The sequence below is a fragment of the Sander vitreus genome, chromosome 21 (assembly GCF_031162955.1).
Source record: "Sander vitreus isolate 19-12246 chromosome 21, sanVit1, whole genome shotgun sequence".
NCBI lineage: Eukaryota > Metazoa > Chordata > Actinopteri > Perciformes > Percidae > Sander > Sander vitreus.
In genome coordinates this window covers 15,893,964-15,915,339 of record NC_135875.1, presented here as the reverse complement: position 1 = coordinate 15,915,339, position 21,376 = coordinate 15,893,964, and the positions used below count along the sequence as shown (strand labels likewise).

The window sequence follows — 21,376 nt, the reverse complement described above, 5'->3', positions numbered from 1 at the left end:
AAATATGTGTGCTTTTACTTCAAGGATCTCCTTATTTCTTTGTAATCTTCTGCTATGCTGAATGACTGTGTGTGTGTGTGTGTGTGTGTGTGTGTGTGTGTGTGTGTGTGTGTCTCTGTCTGTCTGTCTGTCTGTCTGTCTGTCGGAGTTGCTGAGGGCGGACAGGCTGGGGGCGGACAGGCTGGGGGCGTGTCTGACACCAATGTGGATGTCCCCATTGGTGGACAGCTATCCTGGTTACCAACCAACACCGCTCACTGGGCACATGAGAAAACACAGAAAACTCGTAAAATTCAAAGCTAATTGCTAACAAAGTGCTGTTTTACAGGGACAGTAAGTGATTTTCTAATATCTTTTAGAACCAGAGTGAAATGTGTACGATAATATGAGAGCAAAAGACTGTTTTTGTGTCATTTTTATGTTGACTAGCTAGATACATGCTAACGCTAATTAGTTAGCTAGCTTCTCAGTTTGTTATTAGCGTCAATGCTAACTAGGCTGCTTGCTAACGTTGTCTCTGTCACTAGCTAGCTAAGCCCAGGAGTTAATTTGTGCGATTAACCGTTGACCCGTAAAAGTACTGGAAATTGGCAAAAAGCTTTAGTTAGCCGTGTAACGTTAATGTTGCCAGTCAGAAATGTCTCTAGCGTGTTGGCTATTAATGCCATACAAATCAGTCCAGTTAGCAAACGTTACCACACATCTGTCAACTCATTGCACGAATAACGGTTAACGTAACGTCAAGCTGTCTCAAATGAGTTTTTGTTATACTAAATATGTTAACTTTTGGCTTGGAAATAGAGGATATTATGTTTTAGTTCTCTGGTCGTCCAGTGGGTGGGGGCGACATTTTAAATGAACCGCATTCAAGGTAATTTAGGTTTATGTCACATGTAACCTTGGGGTTGTCATCTGTGTTCCCTCTGCAGTGGTAATCCAACACAACACAAATTTCTGTTATATCTTTGGAGAATCATCTGCCCTCCAAAATATGGGATAGGGTTATGTGAACAGCATCACCTGCAGCCACACAATGCATAACGAGGTGAGCAAAGATCGTTTTTACATCTGCTCTGCCAGAGTTCACACCACTGTCATTTTACTTAACACGAGACACAATTTTCAGTGCATTCGCAACAATGCATATCATAGTATCAACAGTTTTCTCCATTATCTGTCACTAACAAGTACTCTCTATTCTTCCTTCAATTTCCTTTGCTTCTCTTCTGCTCCTGACATTGACAGATGCTGTAGCCTATAGTTGACTTGTAGAAATTAAGTAAGGGCTTTGTGATTTCTTTGCTCGTCTTGCATGATGATTTATGAAAATGGAATGGCATGATAGGTGACTGTGTTATGCAGACAACTGATGCTCCTTCCAAGACACACGTATGTGTCTAATTTACCACTGGCTGAGGGTCAAGGCCTATCGGTCAGGGCCAACATTTTTTTAAGACTGAAGTTGGCAGACTTCTGGCTGTTTTAATGACGATGATTTAATTTGGAGTCCAGCAATGTCTAAACTAAATTCATACTGTGAGGATTGTAGGCCACTCTGTTGGGATTTTAAATGATGTGATACTGTAGATGTATTTTTTATATTTTTTTACAATATGCAAGCTGGCTTTCAAACACCATTTGTCAGTTGTTTATCACTCTCTAGTTGATTCACATGATAGATTTCTGACATGTATTGTCAATGCTAGTTTCTTTGAAAGGGCTACGCTTTACTTCTCCTTTATTTCTCCTTATTTCCCCCCCCACTTTTCAAAATCCCATTTGTGTCCCCCGCACTTTCAAATTTAATTTTATTTATAAGTCTCTGTGATTGGCCCCTATTTTAAGAAAATAAGACATATTTTCTTATACATAGTTTAGTACTATTCTTTCTGTCATTATTTATCAATGTGGTCAACTTAATTATGGTTTTGTGTCACCCCCATTTCTCAAACCAAAGTTACACTCTTGCTTTATTTATTATGTGTTCCAGTCACTCTGTAACCACTGTTGAGCTCACACACCGAATGAGAAAATGGTAGCACAACCTTTTAAAGAAGAGTATGCATTTGACATGGCATGGATTTATAAAAAGTGTTGGAGTTACTCCTCGGGGATCCTGGCCCATGCTGAGTCAGTAGTTTCCCGCAGTGTGTGCATATTTTTCAGCAATGCCTTTTGCTGTGGTCACTATTTTGCCACCTCATCTCAAAATTGAAAGTCTGCATGCCTTTAGAGTTTATGAAATATTGTCATGATCCTAAAATCATCATCGTTTCAGCGTGTCAACACAAACTATATCTTGTTCAGCTACAGCTGAAATCATCATGATACAAATGGTGTGTTATTCAGCAGAAAAATATTAGACTGTTCAGAGATGGATGCACCTGGACTCCAACAATGTAAAGGTTTGCAAACGTGTTAAAGTGATGCTCAGTTCTTCACAATGTTTTCAGCAAGAAAACATTCCCAATTTTTTGACATCTCATTTTTAACCTCAGGACTGGCACTGACTGAACGTCTTTTGATCCTGATGCCATTCTTGTATTGTTAGATGGTTGAACAGGCACATTTGGCACCAAAGACCCTACTATACCACATAGCAAGTTACATAAATGTGTTTTGTCTATCTGCTATGGACTGTGAACATCTTGACACATTGCATGTGCCATATTGATGCATTATTTATTTAAGACTGGAGGAGCAAGTTGTGCTTACATTTTGTGATGTGGGTACTTGTGCAACAATGAGGTGTATTGTGACAAATAGCTGATGTAGGCTTTTCTGACTCTGCATTGTGTGTGTGTGTGTGTGTGTGTGTGTGTGTGTGTACACACTAATGCTGGTGTTCTTTAAGGAGAGTAAGACGTGCCAAGGAGAGAAGCTAGCCTCTGCTGTGGACGACACTCTGGATGAATATTTAATCGCCCTTCAGCACAAAAACAGGTGATGTATGAGCACAAGCTGCTGGGGAGAGCCAGATTGGATTTCACAGAGGAGATACACAACTCCACGACTTTCAATGCTGCCTAATAGGAGCACTGATTGGTTACTTGCTTTGAGATATACTAAATTAGTGTGTGAAATGTGGGAGAATGGAGGTTAGAGTAGCTTGAAAAGGTGGTGTTCTCCTGTGAGTCCAAAATCTTGATCTTAGCCAACATTCGAACATTAGATACACTGATTTTTATTCATATTGTAGAGGTAGACACCAGTTTTCTTTTCTCCTCAGGATCCTAAAGCGCCTTAAAGTCAAAGACCCCAGGGAGATTGAGTTGGAACAGCTTGAGCAAGGTTTTTCCATTTATCTTAATGGAGCCAATGCTGAAGCCAATAGGAAGCAGCCCAAGAGCTCCAACCACAAGTCTGTCACCTCCCCACCTGCTTGGAGGCTGGCACATACAGCAGGTACAGTATGCTGCTGCTGGACCAAAATAAACCTACAGACACTCAAAAGTAAAACGTCTTATATAAGATCTCATTATTTCTTACCTCTATTGTGCAAGGGAAATTTTTTTTTGAGTATTCTATCATTTTTACACTGAAATGGAAGGCGCCACCTCATACTCATATTACACATGTTTTTGTTGCTTCTCTCATTTTCAGACCATATGGAACACAAGCTAATAGCCACCACTCCTCAGCTTGTAGTTTGCATGGTATGATCCCATGCCCAGTCCCAGTGAATAAATGATAGTGACAGTTGTAGCTGGCAGCCAGTTTTTTGTTATTTCTTTATGTACTGTGGACCATCTGCGTATGTGACTGCTTGTTCCTTTTCCTCTGAGGCAATAGTCAGCTGCAAGCTGCTCATGTTCCTCTCTGTGCTGTTACTCATCGGCAGATGTCTGTCGAAGCGCCCACCAGTTAACTGAAGACAGCCATAATCTGGAGCAGACCCCCAGGAAGAGGAACCACACTGCCCCAGGAAAGGTCCAGAGGAAAGAATGGGTGCAGGTAGAGGCTTCTGTTTACTTAATATATGTAATCCTTGATTGTGATGCATCAAAATAAATATTTTCCTGTGAAAGTACACATGTTAAATATTTCCTCTTTTGACATGTTGCCAGGATTCTGTCAGAATTCGAACAGAGGAAGGACCAAGTTTGCAGATCTCCCCAGAAAAACGCTACTCTGAGGATTTTGAGCCTTCTGAAAGTGTAGACATGGAGGTAGAGTGAAGACATAACAATGCCTACTAGAATGTGTGTGGGTGTTTTTGTTTTTTTTAGGGGAGGGGCTATGTGTCAGATGCAGCTGTCTGTACTACTTAGCATCTCTCCATCTCTGCCATTTCCCTTCTATCCAATCACCATGTTTCATGCAGAGCTCCAGTCCGCGCTCGCATCGTAGTCCCTGCTCCCCAAGGAACACCTGCAAGGTGTCGCGCTCCTTCAGCTCCAGGCATGAGAGCCAAGGAGGCCAAGCAAATCAGGAGTACAATGAGAAGGTACTTCTCAACCTTGAGGAAGTGAAGGTGAGCAGAAGAAATATGTACACTGTTTTGTTTCATCATTGTCAAGGTGGCGTTAGATGCACGGAATCATCTACATTTGTTTCCTGCTCTGGGTTAATTTATGAAGTTTTTTTCAGTGGTAGTCACACATATCAAGGGAATGCTTAAAAGGTCAGCATGCATGTGTGTACGTTTGCGCCTGTGAGTGTTTACACTGATGACTGTGTGCAACTGTGCATGGATGCATGCGTAAACGCTGACCTTTTGTAAACTAGGTTCTGCGACGCAGCCTGGAGGTTAGCATGCGGCGAAGCAACCGCGGCTCGGCGGGGGAGGAGTCGGACGAGGAGTGGGTGGAGGAGCAGATCGAGAGGGAGGAGAGCACTGAGAGTCTGGACGAACTGGGGCTGCCTGTTTCGTCCTCCAAGTCCTCCTCCAACCCTCGGCCCAGCAGCTCCCAATGCCGTTTTGACTCGGCAAACCTTGTTGTCCTGGACTTTGGACCCTCAACTAAAGGTAGGCTTCAGCATCCACCGTCATATGTAAATTTGTTATTGATTTTTAGGGCAAGTCTTAATTTGCCCAGAGTGGCTCCATCTCCTGCTTATCTGCTTCATCAGCACTGACCTGTACACATGGAGAATAGGCAAATACATTAGCTGTCTGTGCACAGCTCAAGTTTTGTGTTAGCCTGCCCTTGGCTCTTTAATGCCTATAAACTCACAATATATATTCCTAATATGAAAATGTTCCTGTTTCATTTTCTCCATTATTCCAGGTCGTAAGATTGAACGCTCTCTGTCTGCAAAAAGGAAAGAAAACACTGACACCTTTATACCTTCCAAGCCCATGTTGGTGAAGAGCAAAACATTAGATATGCCCCCTTCCAAAGAGAGCTGGGATGGTCAGAGTAAGTCTTTTAATATTTTAAAAATCCATTCATGGTTTAACATTTAATATTATATGGTCCACAATCAGATTTCCTATTTTGAGTCAAACTCTGTATACAGGTCCTTTTTTAAAAATGTTTCTGTAGATGGATCTGTTACGGCGTTTTTCCATTACATGGTACCTGCTCGACTCGCCTCGACTCTACTCGCCTTTTTTTGGTTTTCCATTATGAAAAAAAAGTCCCTGGTACCTGCCAACAGGTACTTTTTTTAGTATCACCTTCGTCGAGTTTCCAAGCGAGCTGAGGCGATACCAAAGGTGACGTGAAAACCTGCAGATTACTGATTGGTCGGAGAGAATTGTCACTAATCACTGCGTCATCATATTGTGATGGCAAATTTACATTTAAGCATGATTCTCTATATTATTTGTATAATTTCTTTTACTGTTTCTCTCACAATACTGGAAGTGAGTTTTTTTTTCTTTTCCTCACATGTTGAAAGTAAGAGCCACAAAGTCTGGGAACGTAACGTGTACGCTGAACAGATAGGGGCTACAAGGTCACCCTGAACTATCTGTTATTTCTCCCTGGATAGTTGAGACTTCTCACATAGTTGAGATAAACGGGATGTCTAAACCTCGGGTAGGAAAGTGGTACAGAGGGGAAGAAGTGAAGTGGCTCCTGAAAGTCTGACTATGTTTGATTGTAAGAAATGTTGAGTCATGTTTAGAAAGGGGTGGCATGTCTTTCTATCTCACTGGAGATGCATATATACGGTGTGCTTTTTCTTATTCGTGGAACAGACCTTTCACTTAAGCGCTGCGTGCCTTTTGTGAACTGTGTGCTTCCTTGTAAACTTGCAAGTTTATAATAAAATACAAAAACCTAACTTGGTTTAGTCTTTGACTGTCTTTATTTTGTTTCACAAATTCTATTTCCTTCCAAAACCTCTAACACCTGCTGCAACGAAAACTTCCACAACAATATCTAGCGACAGACGGGGGTTTCCTGAACAATACCGCCATTTTTAAATAGTTTAGCCAGCTGTGTCTTTTTTGCTTCCTCCAGCTTCTTTTGAAACAAAATGTGTCTTCTGGCTGTGGCAAACAGCCACATGGCGAAAATCAAAATCAACACACCTTTGACGTTCTGTGTGTGTGTCGCGTTAGGTCACGGCAGTTTCCTGCGGTGTCGCTATGACGACCAGCCACGCTCGCCTCACGCATGAGGCAGTACTAAATCTGCAATGGAAAAAGGAGGACGGGGCACCGCGGCCGAGCCGAGTAGAGCTGGTACTAGTAGTGGGTAAGCGCCATAGACAGCATGGTGCGTGATTGTTGTTTGAAAGATGTGTGCTTCTTGCTTAAGGGCCAAGGAGTCGGGTGCAGAGGCCCCTGTCAGCAGCCAGAAAGGCCTCTTTTGAGGAGCGAGACTCAGACGAGATGGCACGTAGGGTGCGCCAGGCCATCCAGAGAGAAAACGACCCTGTGCGGAGCCCTGAGCGCTTCAACCGCAACACGGTCTGCCTGCCCCACATGCCGCCTGTACATACACATCCCACCCCTACCCACTACTTATTAAAAACCTTTTTCTTCACTGTTAACAGTTGTTTTTATGCCACCTAGAGTAACTATTCTATTACGACCTGATATTTCTTTTCACTGCTCTCCCATAATTCTCTACACATGTACTGTTATACAGTCATAACAGGGATAGTGTTAAGTAATAAACCCCTTAAGCTTATGTATGTATCTCTGACTCTTCTATTTTGCTTCCTCTTTATCCAGGGCAGGGGACACCACATGATGAATGGCTTCGTGCACCACAACAGCCATGACAAGGATGGGAACGGTGTCACCGTGGCCATGCAGAGAATCACGCTTATGGGCCCCGGGTATGCTGACAGAATATGGCACATACATCCTTTAGTGTCAGAACAAACACAATGGTGTTTTATAAAACAGAAATGTATGGTGTGTATGCTCTGATCTTGAAGAATTATTTATCAGCATAGCCACCACAGTGCTTAGCCATCCCTCACCATTAACATAAAGGTCGGGCATCATAGACAAAGCAGCAGAGCTGAGGATGTCATCCTTCTGTTCAGGCAACAACAGAAACTGCTGAAAGCCTTGGAGAAACTTGAAGCAGGACCCAGATGCAACATTCCTCAGAGTGTCAAAACCGACTATAGCAAGCAGCCGGTGAGTCAGTAACACCGTCTCGCAGTTCAGAATGAATAATCAGAACAGTGCTCGGTGTGATGGAGACATAAGTGTACAGAAGCACTTGTTTTGTGTTTTCATTGCAGAGAAAGCTGTCCTCGGCCGATGTCACCCCAACATTATATGTTACCATGGAGATCCTGTCAAACTGGGGGAACGCTTTGCAGGTTGGGCTCACTGAGTTGCAGTTCTTCTGCCTCAGAAACAAGAAGGTGTATGTGTCTCCACATGACATAGACATCAGGAACGCTGACTACCCCGGGAATCTGGGGGCGCTTGTCAACGGAAAGGTGAAGGTGAGCCTCCATCGTCATCACATTTGCAAATTACAGGGTTCATACGTTTTGAAAAAAAGTTATGGAATTTAAAAAATGCAAATTCCAGGCCTGGATAGGTTTTGGAAACATAAAAATACCCAGAAAGTTTTGGAACAGTCATGGATTTTTTTTTTTTTAACACCGCATAATAATATGTGGTATAAATGTATTTCACGTCGTCCTAACCTCAGGGCGCGATATTACGAATCCCACTATGAACCACATAAATTGTCATTCATTTTATTGTTAAACTTCTGAGGGTAAACTTTAACACAGATTTGTATTCTTATTGTATAATGTCGACTGACATTTTCAGGAATACATAGTCATGGAAATTTGCCAAAAAGTCATGAAAAAGTGTTGGTTAAAATGCGTATGAACACTGAAATTATCTTTTGGATAAAATTAAAAGTACAGTGGACTTTTTTTCACAGCAGACAATACATCGTGACTTCTCAGTGTGACTTATAGCAGGAAAAGATCATTAATTAATAATTATGGCTCTGCTCCACATTCTTGTCCCAGTAGGCCATTACAATAAACAAGCATGCACAACAACAGGGCTCTGAAGCTTGAACACATAAATGGGAAGCAGCCATCATTTTACACCCGTCTGTTGTGTAAAAGGCCGATTACATGGTAGTTCTTGACATTTGTGAAGTAATGTGTGTGTATATAAACACGATACAGATTTTTGTCCGTTTTCTTTGGTTTACAGACCACCAAAGAGCGTCACATGTGGACGTGTTTGTTCCACCCTCCCATCCAGCTCTACTTCATCATCAGGAACACGGAGCGCTCCCCAGACTTTGGAATATCTCGCATCAAAATCTGGAACTACAACACAAGCCTCAATGTATGTTTTTTTTTTTTATATATATGTGTAATACAGTTTATAATAAATTGAGTTGTTAGATACCATTTGTTCAACACAAGCGCAATCTGTTTCACACATCATTTGATTTACCCCTCTCTCCAGTTCAGAGATTATTCATTTAGCTGTCTGGAGCACTAGAGCTTATAATCCATCATGCTTGTGTGTTGTCACTATAATACGGTGGTGTATTGGTGTGGGGCCGTCAGGGAAGTGGTTCTCTTTTAGCATTGGCTGGCTGAGTTGCCAGTCAGAAATGTGGAACAGTGAGAGATTAGCCCCAGAGGATTAGTGTTGGGGAAATGTGGGTTTCTGCCTCTCAACCTCACTGCTGTTCATAGAAGGGTACAAAGGCCCCATTGTATCTCTTTCTGTGTTACTACAGCTATCTAGAGTTACTTGATGTCTTGAACCTGAAAGGTAAGGAGCTGTCGGTGGGGAACAAGTCTGAGCTTTACCTGGGTTTAAAGTAGTTTACTGTCTAGACGATCGAGCAGATTTGAGTTGGGCTTTAGCCATTTCCTCATGGCAGCCATGGCTTTATATCTGTGAGAGCGCTAATTACTGCTAGCTTGGACAGCGCTTACTCTTCATATGAGAAATAGGTAAAACTATACTTTTTGGGATTGCAGCTTTCCTTCATTATTTACTCAAAATATTACATCATATGAAATGCTAAATGTTTTCCTGTGATAACAGTTTAACCCCAAATCCTTTCCTTTTGATTCATTTGCATTTTATATCTTTACTTAAATATGTAAAATCAATTTTGTGTAGATGTTAAAATCTTAAATAATTGGGCATTTTGTAGCTTGTAACCTGACTGTATATTCATTAGCTGACGCTTTTATCCAAAGCGACTTACAATTGCTATATATCAGAGGTTGAACGCCTCTGGAGCAACTAGGGGTTAAGTTATTGGGTGATGTATCGCAGTGGGAATCGAACCCAGATCTCCCACACCAAAGGCATGTGTCATATCCACTGCGCCATCACCACCACCTATTCAGGTAAATTAAAGCTCTGTTTCTTTTTTAGGATCTTGACATTGGTGCGCGGCATATAAAGCTGTACCTTAACAGCACATTGGTGTTTGAAGGTGAGCTGGAGAAGGGCTGCGGCAACCACGTCTTTGACTATAGCACCACAATTGACCTCCAGGATTTCCAGGTTTCAGACTCCTTGTTTTCCAGCCCTGTTTCTTCAGGACACAATCTACGGGGTGCCAGCCCCCAGCGCCATGAGGACGAAAAGGGTGGGGAGGGCAGCAACACCCAGCACCACCACAGTTGGAATCCGCAGCCATCAGATGCAGGCCAGGCTATGATAGACATGCAGGAAAAACCCAATACATTGCTACCACCCATCACTCCTTCATCAGCGGGGGTTTCATCCTCCGCTCTTCGCTCCACCACACAAAGAAACTCTTTTGACCTGTCTGCTTCGGAGGAGCCCCTCTCTCTCCGGCAGCAGGTGGAGCAGCCTGCGACCATGGAGCAGACGGTCACCACCCAGCCGTCCTCCTCACGGGTGGCCCCCCAGTGGCTGCAGCCCCTGAGCAGAGGAGCTCCAGAGGGCTGCGAAGCCAGCAGGGAGAGGCCCCGGTGGCTGGTGCCTCAGCACTCTGCAGAGCCCAAATCTCCGTCAGCCTCGTCCTCTTCAATGCTCCCGGAGCTGCCGTGTAACCCAGGCAGAGTGTGTAGGGGGATGGAGAGGACAGTGAACGGGGATCAGTGGAAGGCTGACTCTTTGGACCTAAGCTGCGACCTGCTGGAGGAGCTTGCGGAGCAAGCCCAAGACAGGCCCATCAGTGGACGCAGGAGCTCATTTCGAAACACTGCAGCCATTGCCAGGCAGACAGAGGAGCAGCACCTTAGAGCTACTGCACTTTCAAACACAGGTAGAAATGTCTAAAGTTATGATACCTAAACACAAAGGGACACTTTTATATATGATTATTTCACCCTTGTGATTTCATTTGTGCTGTATTTCACATATTATTAAGGAATCAGGCTACCCACAAGCTCTACAAATGTCTTTCAAATGATTTAAATAAGATTGTGGAAAGGGGCGGATTGTTGGGCTTTGTGTTACAAAGCTGACTGCCGCTTCCATTTTAATCTCGCAATCTCCCAGACTACAAATAAATAAACCACTTGATTTAAGGGTTGTTTGTGACTTGCGCAAGTACAAGCAATGTACATCCCAAAGATACTGTACATGTGTGTTTTCACATCTTTCTCTTGCCTGTGAACACATTTTAAAACAAGGGAACTGTTAAATATGGTCTTATTTGAAAAGGGCTCATTATTTGAATGAATATCTAGACAGAGATGAGATGTTTAGTGTATGGCATGTTTGATGATAAATGTAAAGGCAGTTTACAGTCATGGAAAGATTTCCTGGGGCTTGTTAGTAATTATTAGCTAATCTTTGTGTATTCTCCAGAGGAGCCGATGCCATTGGTGAACACAAGCAGGAGGCAGTGCACCCCTCTGGCCCAGCTGCACAGCCAACAGGATGACACCCTCAAGGAGTCCTGGGACTCTCTCACTAAGTTCAACCAATGCCAGCGTGGACGCATCTCCAACATGGGCTTCGAAGGTGACATCTTTGATGAGTTCCTCCAGCGCCAGGGCCGTGGTCCAACCACAGTTCCAGTCAACCCTTCCACAGCACCCAGGAGCCCGCATTCCTCCGTCACCACTCAGGGGGCACTGTGTGAAGTCCCTGACGATGATCCATCCATGGAGCGGGAGGACGAGTTTGAGATCCCTGTGCTGCCGCAGGGCCAAAGGCTGGTCATCAACATCCTGTCCACCTGGGGCGATCGGCACTACGTGGGCCTCAACGGCCTTGAGGTGTTTAGTTCCAGTGGAGAGCCCCTACGACCTGCTCACATCCTTGCCGAACCTCCAGACATCAACATTCTGCCTGCGTACGGCAAAGATCCACGCGTGGTCACCAACTTGATTGATGGCGTTAATCGTACCCAGGATGACATGCATCTTTGGCTAGCACCTTTCACCCCTGGTTGTAGCCACACCATCTTTCTGGACTTTGGAGCTCCCTACCAAGTGGCCATGATCCGTGTGTGGAACTACAACAAGTCACGCATTCACTCCTTCCGAGGGGTGAAGGAGGTGGAAATGCTGCTGGATGGAAGGTGCATCTTCAGGGGCGAGATTGCCAAGGCATCTGGGACCCAGTCTGGAGGTAGCTGAACAGAACAGCCTTACAAGTTTTTAATACTCTTTTTGTGTGTTACTTTTGATCAAGTTTTCCTTTTTTTCTCACTTTGCTGTCACTTCAGAGTTGGACCAATTTGGTGACACTATCCTGTTCACCACTGATGATGAGATCCTGGAGGCTATGTCTCGTTATGATGAAACCTTCCTCGGTGAAAGTGAGGGTCCCGAGAGCCTGGTGGCTGAGGAGGAGCTGCAGAGGCCACGCACTGCTGATGGAGAAGGAGAGGAAAGACCCTTCACACAGGCTGGCTTCCGAGAGGAAGACCTCAAAGTAAGTACAGGTCTTTTCAGCAGTGGGAACAGGTTTTCCGAATGTTTTTTTATCTACTTCTTTAATGTTAAACGTCAAAGTTATTTAGGCACCTTATTCCCAACTGTGACAGTGATGACTAAACAAAGACCCAGAACATTCAAACCATCTGCTCAGCAAAATAAATGAGGATTAATTGTGTAGAAAGCACAGACAGCACCTTACTGGCAGCGCAACAGGCATCAAGAGTAAATTATTCATCACACCATCAACAGGACAGTGTAACACAATTATGGTTTTAATGTGTTCACATGTTGTCTTAGTTGAAACTTCACCTCAACCCCACTGTGAGCCAGTCTGAGGAGAACATGGAGCATATTCCTGGGATGTACACTGGAAATTGTGAGTAGATAATCAGCATTCTGTCGTCACATAATCAGTTCTCTGTTTGTTGTTTAGATACTTACAATAACGGTCTCCCTCCACTCCAGGCCTTAGACTAGAGCTGGTGTTGACTTGGGGGGACTCCCACTACATGGGCCTGACAGGATTGGAGGTGGTGGGGAAGGATGGAGAGAGTTTACCTTTAGACCTCAGTATGATGGCTGCCTCACCAGGGGACCTCAATGACCTGCCTGAGTACGAATACGACCTGCGCACACTTGATAAGTACGTCTGAAACTATATGCTGAGCATGTTGAAAAACACAGAATTTTTTTTTTGCAGTAGATGTAGTAGAATAACTTTCATTTTTGAGAATCATCCTTTTTCCTCACTCTACTTTCTGCATATACATTTCTACTACGTCTGGTGGAGTCTTCAGTGTCTGTTTTCATTACCCAGGCTTATAGATGGCCACAACATTACCACTGATGACCAGCACATGTGGCTGATCCCTTTCTCCTATGGAGAGCCCCACATCTTGAACATAACGTTCAACAAGGCCCAGACCATCGCTGGACTCCGTATCTGGAACTACAACAAGTCCCCTGAGGACTCTTACAGAGGGGTGAGACACGTTTCTGTCAGGCTCAACCAGTATTTGCTGTGACGTAGCAGTTGTTACAAGAGACAAATGCAAGTTATCTAAAAATTATGATAGTAAACCGTATACACTACCGGTTCAAAGTTTCGGGTCACTTAGAAATTTCCGTTCCACTCACATTCCGTACCACTTACATTATGTGCTTACATAATTGCAAAAGGGTTCTCCAATGTTTTCTCAATTAGCCTTTTAAAATGATATCAGATTAGTAAACAGAATGGGCCTTTGGAACATTGGATGAACGGTTGCTGATAATGGGCAATGTAGATATTGCATTAAAGATCAGCCACCCACTCAGATCAGCTGGTATTCTGTCTATAATGGAGTGGAATGGAAATTTCTAAGTGACCCCAAACTTTTGACCGGTAGTGTACATCAAACAATATAATACTGTACACTGTGAAACAGCTAAATATGATACATTACATTGCAGTGTCAGTTGCTTCAGGTGGAGCCAGAGGGCGTGGATTAGTTTTTACATTTAACATGAAAGGTTCTATGCAGGAGATTTCAAGCAACACATAAAACATACACATTTCCCCATCGTTGGTTCAGGTGAAGGTGATCCATTTGTTCATGGATGATGTTGCAATCTCCCCATTGGAGGGATTCCTGATCAGGAAAGGACCAGGCAACTGTCACTTTGACTTTGCCCAGGAGATCCTCTTCCTAGACTTTCTCCAGATGCCCACCGCCAACAAGAGTGCAGTGGACTACCACAAGTAGGTGCCAGGCATTTAAGTTGCATATATTGCTATTTAATGAGAGAGTTTGAAAACTGCATTCACTAATTAATAATGTTGTTGTGTCTAATTCAGAGGAACCTTCAAGAAACAAGAACAGGCCAGCATGGACTATGAAGCTCCCATCATGCCTTGTGGATGTATCCTGACATGCTTTGTGTTTATTGCCACTGTGCAATATTGTCATATTGTTGAATCTTTGGATTTGTTCAAACTGCTGGAAAATCGGACTGACTGTCCAGACTCTTCATTGCAAATGAAAACATTTTTTTCTTCTTCTTAATAATTAATTAATTGTTTGGTCTATAAAATGTCAGTTCATATCACTAACATATGTGGTAATACTTTAATATTCTATATGCAGCCATGTTTTGTGTAACAGTCACGGCTGGCCCAGTGGTGCTTTAATGATTATTTTTCTATTATGCCAAAGGTGGAGGTGCAGCCAGCCCAAATAACACCCCCTGTGTGTCATCATTAATTCATGGCACATAGAGTTTGTTAAAGATGAAGGCTGTGTCCAATAATCACTCATTCACTACTCTCCATTTAATAGACACTCATTACGTTATTCTATAGTGAGCAATAAATTGGGATTTCTGACACTAATAAACCATCGTCAAAGTAGTGTACACTTTCATGGACACTTCTTTTTTTGTTTTCCATTACTGGAATTTTTGAGGGAGATAAAGTTCAAACTCAGAATTTAGACACTCAGGTAACACTTTACTTAAAAGTATCTACATAAGAGTGACATGACACTGTCATGAACATATGACACTGTCGTGACACAAAACGAATGACAGAAGCGTTATGCCATAAACGTTTGACTTGTTTATAATGTTTATGACATGTTCATGACAGTGTCATGCCACTCTTATCGTAGATACCTTCAAGTACAGTGTAACTGAAACTCAAATAAAATAGTGGATAGTAAAGACAGTGCACTACATAGTAAATAGAGAATGACTTTGGACACAGCCCAGGCCTGATTTTTTTATTTTTTTTTGCTGTACATGAGGTTTCATGTTGTATATTCCTTGACCTTCACCCATCAGTCATCTTTCAGCTGCAGCTGTTAACAACCTGGGGAGACCCGTACTACATCGGCCTCAACGGCCTCGAATTTTATGACCAGAACCACGAGAAGATCATTCTCAGTGAAAACAGTATCCTTTCTTATGAGTTTACAACAACCGTCATGCATCTGTCTTCACAAACCTAAACTCTCTTCACCATCTAGAATGTATCCATATAATCGTTCAACTTTGCGCAGTTAAGAATTTGTGGTGTATATCCATAAACATAAACATTTACGACTTTTTTTTTACGACCTATGGATATTAAAAACCTACCCTGATACCATGAGATTAAGATAATACCTACACTTGCAGTTTGAATCATATTATCTATGAAATATGTAGCTTTACTTGTGGGACAGAAGAGGAGAAATAAAGGAAGGAGGCACATTAAAAGGCCATATATCTGCTGCTCAGCAATAAATTAGTAATAGCTGTTGAAGAAGTATTAATGGGTATAAATGTGTGTCTGTTCCTCAACATTATTTCCACCAGACATCGCTGCTTTTCCAGACAGCGTGAACGTACTGGACAATGTGAGCGGTGATGTGAGGACTCCAGACAAATTAATAGATGGAGTCAACAGTACCCAAGATGGAAGATGTATGTGGTTAGCCCCGGTGCTCCCTGGACTGGTGAGGATCTGAGAGAGAGTGCATTCAGTTAACACACTCCGTTTTCCAGTACATTTGTGTAAGTGTATTGATTGTATCCACATAGGTGAATCGTGTGTACGTCATCTTTGATCAGCCAGTGACGGTGTCCATGATCAAACTGTGGAACTACTCAAAGACACCACAAAGAGGAGTAAAAGAGTTTGGGGTAAGCCTTTGTCTGCTGTGAGCTAAGCAATCACTTCTTTTTAAATGTGGACCTCAAGCAGCAATCAGTATGTCTCTCTGTGTGTGTGTGTGTGTGTGTGTGTGTGTGTGTATACAGCTGCTTGTCGACGACCTCCTGGTGTACAACGGCATCTTGGACTGTGTAAGCCATGTGGCACGAGGCATTCTGCCTACCTGTGATCCAGTGGTGCCCTACCACACCATCCTGTTTACAGACAACGCCTACATTGCACACCGTGAGAGGAACACTGTCATCAGGTACCCTGGATTTTTAGGGTGTAGATATACAGTATGATTGACTTCTTTGGGTTCGTTGCTGATTGTATGAAAAGTTCAGCGCCAAATGGTCTTATAGACAGATAACTGATAACCCTATATCCTTGACGTTCCACTTCCGGGATTGCTCCGGTGCCGCAGGAAATTCCGCCGGATGCATGTATTTTCGCCGAGTTTCCTTCCGCTTTCTTTTTTGTTAGAATTTTAAACTCTGGTGGATTTATGAGGACTATAGTTAACTGCTCCTCAGATCTCTGCAGTGTAAATCCAGACAGCTAGACTATCTGTCCAATCTGAGTTTCTCTCGCACGGCTATTTTGCAGCGGCTCCATGCGGACCTTATCGCCACCAATGGCGATTGCGATTGGTTTAAAGAAACGCCAATAAACCAGAGCACGTGTTTCTCCCATCCCGGAATGCTGTGTGGACTAGCCAGACCCTCCTCCGCTCCGCAGCGTGTGGATGGTCTGGCAAAGCGAGGCTACCTTTTGAATTACTGTGAATAAATTCAAGACCGTTTGATATACAATTTAAAGTCTGAAACAGGAACTGATGGATAAACAAAGAAGGTTAGATTCAAGCCCATTGCCAAGTGGTGAGTTGTTTTGAACAGAGATGTGCTCTTCTCCACTTCAGCCCTCGTGGCAGCAGACACCACCAACCGTGAGTAACAGAGCCTGTGAAAGCCCAGCGGCAGCACCTCCCTGTGGTCAATCCCTGTATTGAAGATTCCCCCAGTGCACTCAGTTGTCCCCCAGCCATCCCACCACACCCTCCTTACCACACGCTTGACTTGTGATGCCTCGGTCCCTCCTCTCTCTCTCCTTGTTCCCTCTCTAGCTCCATCCTTGGTCTCAAGGCCTGGACCCACTGGCTTCAAGCTTTGTTATCAGTCAGCCCTCCATTCTGTGTTGTTCCTTTTATTCCAGTTTTCCAATTGGCGCAACAAATATGCTTACATGTATCTGCTTGTGTCTTCCTTTTTTTCACTGTGTTGCAGTAATTATGTGGAGGACCAGGATGTGAAGATGACCAATGAGAATCAGATAGTCCATCACAACAAGAAGAAGCAGACAGCCGACCCAGGTGAGTCAAGGGAACAACTGGACTCCATAGGAAAATCATCATCAGTAAAAAATAACTTCAGTGTCAAATTTGAATGTGCTAATTCTTAACTAAAAGCTTATTTTTCCCTTAATGCAGCTCTTCGGCCTAAAACCTGCATGACTGATGGTGGGAAACATGGAAAGAGGAGGTACTGACAGACAGATGATGAAGAAGTGGCTTCAGTGCTCATGCAAAGAGAGCGGAACTGAAAGAGAGGAACTGTGGCTGAATTTTGAAAACCTCCCTTATTTTCAGCAAAGTCAAGTTTGCAAAGCAAAGATCGAAAGTAGCCATGGTTTGAAAGGGCGACTTGACAGATGGTCCACAATCATAGAACAGAGCTTCAACAGATAACAATGGGATTGTACACACACACACACACACACACACACACACACACACACACACACACAGGATTCCACTTTATGGTTGGATCACTCCCCTTTCCCCACCACGTTATACTGAACACATACTGTATGGTTGCCCCGGTTGTCCCTCCCACAGTGCCAGGATAAACCTGTGAGGCTGCATTTTTATCAGCCCTATTATTGTGCCTAGTACTAAACACTATATCTGTGGCTGCTACTTGTGACTTCTGTGTTGCATATTTAAATGCTGCTTGTGGCGTGTAAATACTTTAAAAAAACAAAACAAAAAAAAGGCCACATGAATACACTCTCACATCAGGATGTGGCCAGTGGTACAGTTATTAATGAATTGTATCCACTGATGAGCCTAGACGGTCAGCTCTTTGCCTAATGGGTTTGAGAACTGACCAACACTCCCGCCAGTACACCAACCGGTTGTAATGCTATGCAGACACTAATTTATATCTATTAATGATTTATATCTGTTGGCTAATATATTTCAAAGCCTAACGGTTTTACGTGGGGAAGTGCTTCCAGGGAGCTTTTCACCTTTGAAAGATTTATATCGAAGGCTAAAGTAGAAACGCTTGTAGTTGAAAAAAGTACAGTGGTCCTTTTGTACATTTCAACTTGAAGCTGCACAAAGCTTCAGACTCCACACTTGAATATTCAAAATATATATTTGGCTTCACAGAATTAGGTCAGTATATTTTTCTGCTTAGCGCCAGATAGAAAAAACAACAACTTGTTTGCCATCCAAGTGACCTTTATCGAAGTTGCTATATAAGGTAGATTTTCTGGAGGCAAACATGTCATGAGCCAGTAAAGCAAGTTTTAGTAATTTGGTTGGAAATTTAAAAAAAAATCTACATTTGCCAGTTTAGATTTTGAGTAGATTCAGTAACAGGCAACTTCTAATATGCAAATACTATAATCTTACCTCAAATTGAGAAGAATTATCTTGAAAAAGGGATTTATCTTTATCTATCTCTACCTTCACTATAATACGTAGTAGTTGGTGTTGTGCTGTTCATTCAATATTTACTGTACTAACTTGTTGCATGGGAAATTAGCTGTTACCATCTTTAAATGTTACTTTTGTTTGAAAGTTTTTACTGCTTCATTGAAAAACCATTTTATCCTCCTTACATATGACAGGAGTAACCGTTATGAAATGCAGTTTTATGTATTTAATTTCAGCGTGTCCAAGAGCAACAATGGTCAATACTCTGTATCTCAGTCCTGCTCTGTAGGGTGGTGGCTATTATTGTGTGTGACATTAGTTTTTTGAAATATTTAATTATTTTTCTAATCTTGATTGAATATGTATATTGGATGTAGGTTTATTTGAAATAAATAAAAATGACAAATATATATATAAAAGATTAAAGATCATGTCCTGACTAGACCCCATACTGTTTTGAATTAACACAAAATATCTATTAATACTCACTGGTGGGATGAACAGCTCACCGTAAAGGAAAAACATAGGGAACAACTGAGCTACATAAATATATCCTGAGATACTTTAATGCAGAATCTGCTTTACATTTCATGTATTTGTAAGGAATGACCATTCAGTTACAGAGCATCAGTAGTGGAAAGGTGGTGATGGAGCCACGTGGACTCCCACCACTTATACAAACATTTAGCTGAGAAGATTACATCTTTGCAGTCTAACAGCTTTGGAAATGGCACTCAGATTTTTCCTGGAAAGGTCCCCTCTTCTCTCTGGTCATCCCATTTCTGGACCTAAAGGGACAACATTACAGAACTTATTTTGAGACATAAACAGACCATGTTTTTGTTTTTCATTATCAGTAATGTCGGAGCTGTCAAAGGCAAAACACCTGCTATGACATCACTGATGGGGTGTGACCTAAAAGTACAACGGGCAATTGTACTATGCGATTCAGTGTTGATTTACCCCACATACCAAAGGAAATGACGCTACAAGCGATGCACTATAATGTGTAAAGTATTGAAATAGTCAATTTAGAAGAAATGTGGTAATGATATGATCTCTGATTCAACTGTTCCATTTTATATCATGTGGAAGACATTATACTCAGGATTTGGTTTTAAAAGTAACTCAAATAGGCTGGACATTCTTGCATGTTTATTGGGCTGAGAATTATTTAAAGCGTCAATCTCCAATCTCTTATTTTGGACTAAAACTTGTCACAATGTTTTGATTCTCAGGACTGAGCAGATTTACAGGAATGTGGGGGAACGATAACGTTTTTGACCCAAGTTAAACAAACAAACAGCCCATACAAGGGAGAGTATATTTACTGCCATTACTATTCAACTTGACTGTCGTTTTAGACAGTGGTTTCTCTCGTAAAAAAAGTTGATTTATAAAATATTTACCCAGGATAATGGGCAGAGTGATTTGTAGACCCTCTTGTACCAGTCACAGGGGGTGGTGTCCACTCCTTTGGCATCCAGAACTTTCTGGCAGCGATGATAGTCTATTAATAGAGAAACAACAACAATGAATATCAAAAACATCCAGGGTCATGGCAGTGCCCCTGAAGAAATCTCAAACTGGATTATCTCCAGCCCACAGGTCAGGTCAACATGTCTAAAGACCTTAGCTGTAATGTGTTTAACCTGAACTAAACATGTTTTACATCATTAATCAAAGGTACAATAATACATTTTAATATCTACATGGCACAGCATGTGTGGTTTTAATTAGTTGAGTGCTTTGTCCTGTACATGCAGTCTTACCCAGGTAGTTGGACCAGCAGTTCCTGGTCTGGTTCTGGTTGGGGAATCTGGCATCAAAGGGAGCAGTGCGATATTTCTCAAGTTTGGCCTGAATGTCCTCAGCCATTTTCACTTCTGTCAAGAGAATACCATTGATGGTTACGTTTTTTTTCCGTCACCTTGTCACCAAGCAAAAAGGTCATCTCAAGCATAAAGACCCATCATGCGTCAAATAAAGACACATGTACATACATGCACCTATAGCTGTAGCCCAGGTGTGTAGACAGCCTGTACAGTATGGACTGACTTCTTATCAAAGCTACACCGATGACTACACGCTCAGCAGGGGAATCTTTTGGGGAGATGTAGGGGTGCTTCTAGAAATTTCGAGTTTTCATCAAATCTATAGTATAACACAACATTATATATGCGGTCAAACAAGCGTAATAATAGCATAATAATGGTAATGACGATATTGGCAGATAGCTTATTAATATCCGTGTTCACCAAGCCTAAAAGCACTTCGTAACATGACCCAGTTTCGGTTTCTTGTTCATAAAAACAAGTCATAATCTCATTTAAGTTGACCAAGGTGATTGAATTGCTATATTACAAAGAAAATGCAGCATTTTGATAATTGATGAAATCCGCAACTCAAATGAAAGTAATCATTTTCAGAGGAGACAGCTGAGCTATTCTTGGTAACTATTCTCTCTTAATGAATGCATAGCCTATAAAATAAATGTGGCCACATGCCAGTATGAGAGATAATTATAATATTTTTTTTTTAAGAAAAATGAAAGACATGCAGGTATAAGCGTTACCTTTTGTAGCAGTTGCTGGCTCGAGCTCTGAGTAACTTTTATACCGCCCGGTGAAAGTGTACGTTCCTCTGATAAGCGTGTGTGCATGTTGCAGCCGTGCAGTCCTATCATACCG

At 42.3% G+C, this 21,376-nt stretch overlaps 2 protein-coding genes across 2 annotated transcripts; one reads left to right on the top strand and one right to left on the bottom strand.

Annotated features, from left to right (window-relative positions):
- The first annotated feature begins 231 nt into the window (after nt 1–231).
- On the top strand, nt 232–19,130 carry katnip (katanin interacting protein). Its single transcript, XM_078278444.1, has 28 exons — nt 232–333; nt 930–1,045; nt 2,855–2,943; nt 3,230–3,405; nt 3,842–3,954; nt 4,068–4,169; nt 4,325–4,474; nt 4,729–4,969; nt 5,232–5,363; nt 6,714–6,865; nt 7,133–7,239; nt 7,453–7,549; nt 7,657–7,866; nt 8,606–8,743; nt 9,800–10,661; nt 11,210–11,977; nt 12,075–12,283; nt 12,586–12,664; nt 12,754–12,931; nt 13,106–13,271; nt 13,863–14,029; nt 14,126–14,190; nt 15,109–15,219; nt 15,625–15,764; nt 15,850–15,951; nt 16,069–16,229; nt 17,248–17,333; nt 17,451–19,130. Exons 2-28 carry the CDS (start codon nt 1,034–1,036, stop codon nt 17,507–17,509), a joined length of 4,872 nt encoding a protein of 1,623 aa, XP_078134570.1. The 5' UTR covers nt 232–333; nt 930–1,033; the 3' UTR covers nt 17,510–19,130.
- A 96-nt stretch (nt 19,131–19,226) lies between these two features.
- Nucleotides 19,227–21,376, bottom strand: cox6b1 (cytochrome c oxidase subunit 6B1). Its single transcript, XM_078278457.1, has 4 exons — nt 21,262–21,376; nt 20,459–20,572; nt 20,096–20,196; nt 19,227–19,474 (listed from the first exon to the last, which is right to left on the bottom strand). The coding sequence occupies exons 2-4, from the start codon at nt 20,562–20,564 to the stop codon at nt 19,421–19,423; spliced, it is 261 nt and encodes an 86-aa protein (XP_078134583.1). The 5' UTR covers nt 20,565–20,572; nt 21,262–21,376; the 3' UTR covers nt 19,227–19,420.

Excerpts from the sequence above, each read along its gene's own strand:
- katnip (XM_078278444.1), top strand. Across the intron at positions 3,406-3,841 it reads GAGGCTGGCACATACAGCAG|ATGTCTGTCGAAGCGCCCAC; the intron begins GTACAGTATGCT and ends ACTCATCGGCAG. Across the intron at positions 3,955-4,067 it reads AGAGGAAAGAATGGGTGCAG|GATTCTGTCAGAATTCGAAC; the intron begins GTAGAGGCTTCT and ends ACATGTTGCCAG.
- cox6b1 (XM_078278457.1), bottom strand. The coding sequence starts at position 20,564 with ATGGCTGAGGACATTCAGGCCAAACTTGAGAAATATCGCACTGCTCCC. Across the intron at positions 20,197-20,458 it reads CTGCTGGTCCAACTACCTGG|ACTATCATCGCTGCCAGAAA; the intron begins GTAAGACTGCAT and ends CTCTATTAATAG. Across the intron at positions 19,475-20,095 it reads CACTCTGCCCATTATCCTGG|GTCCAGAAATGGGATGACCA; the intron begins GTAAATATTTTA and ends TTGTCCCTTTAG.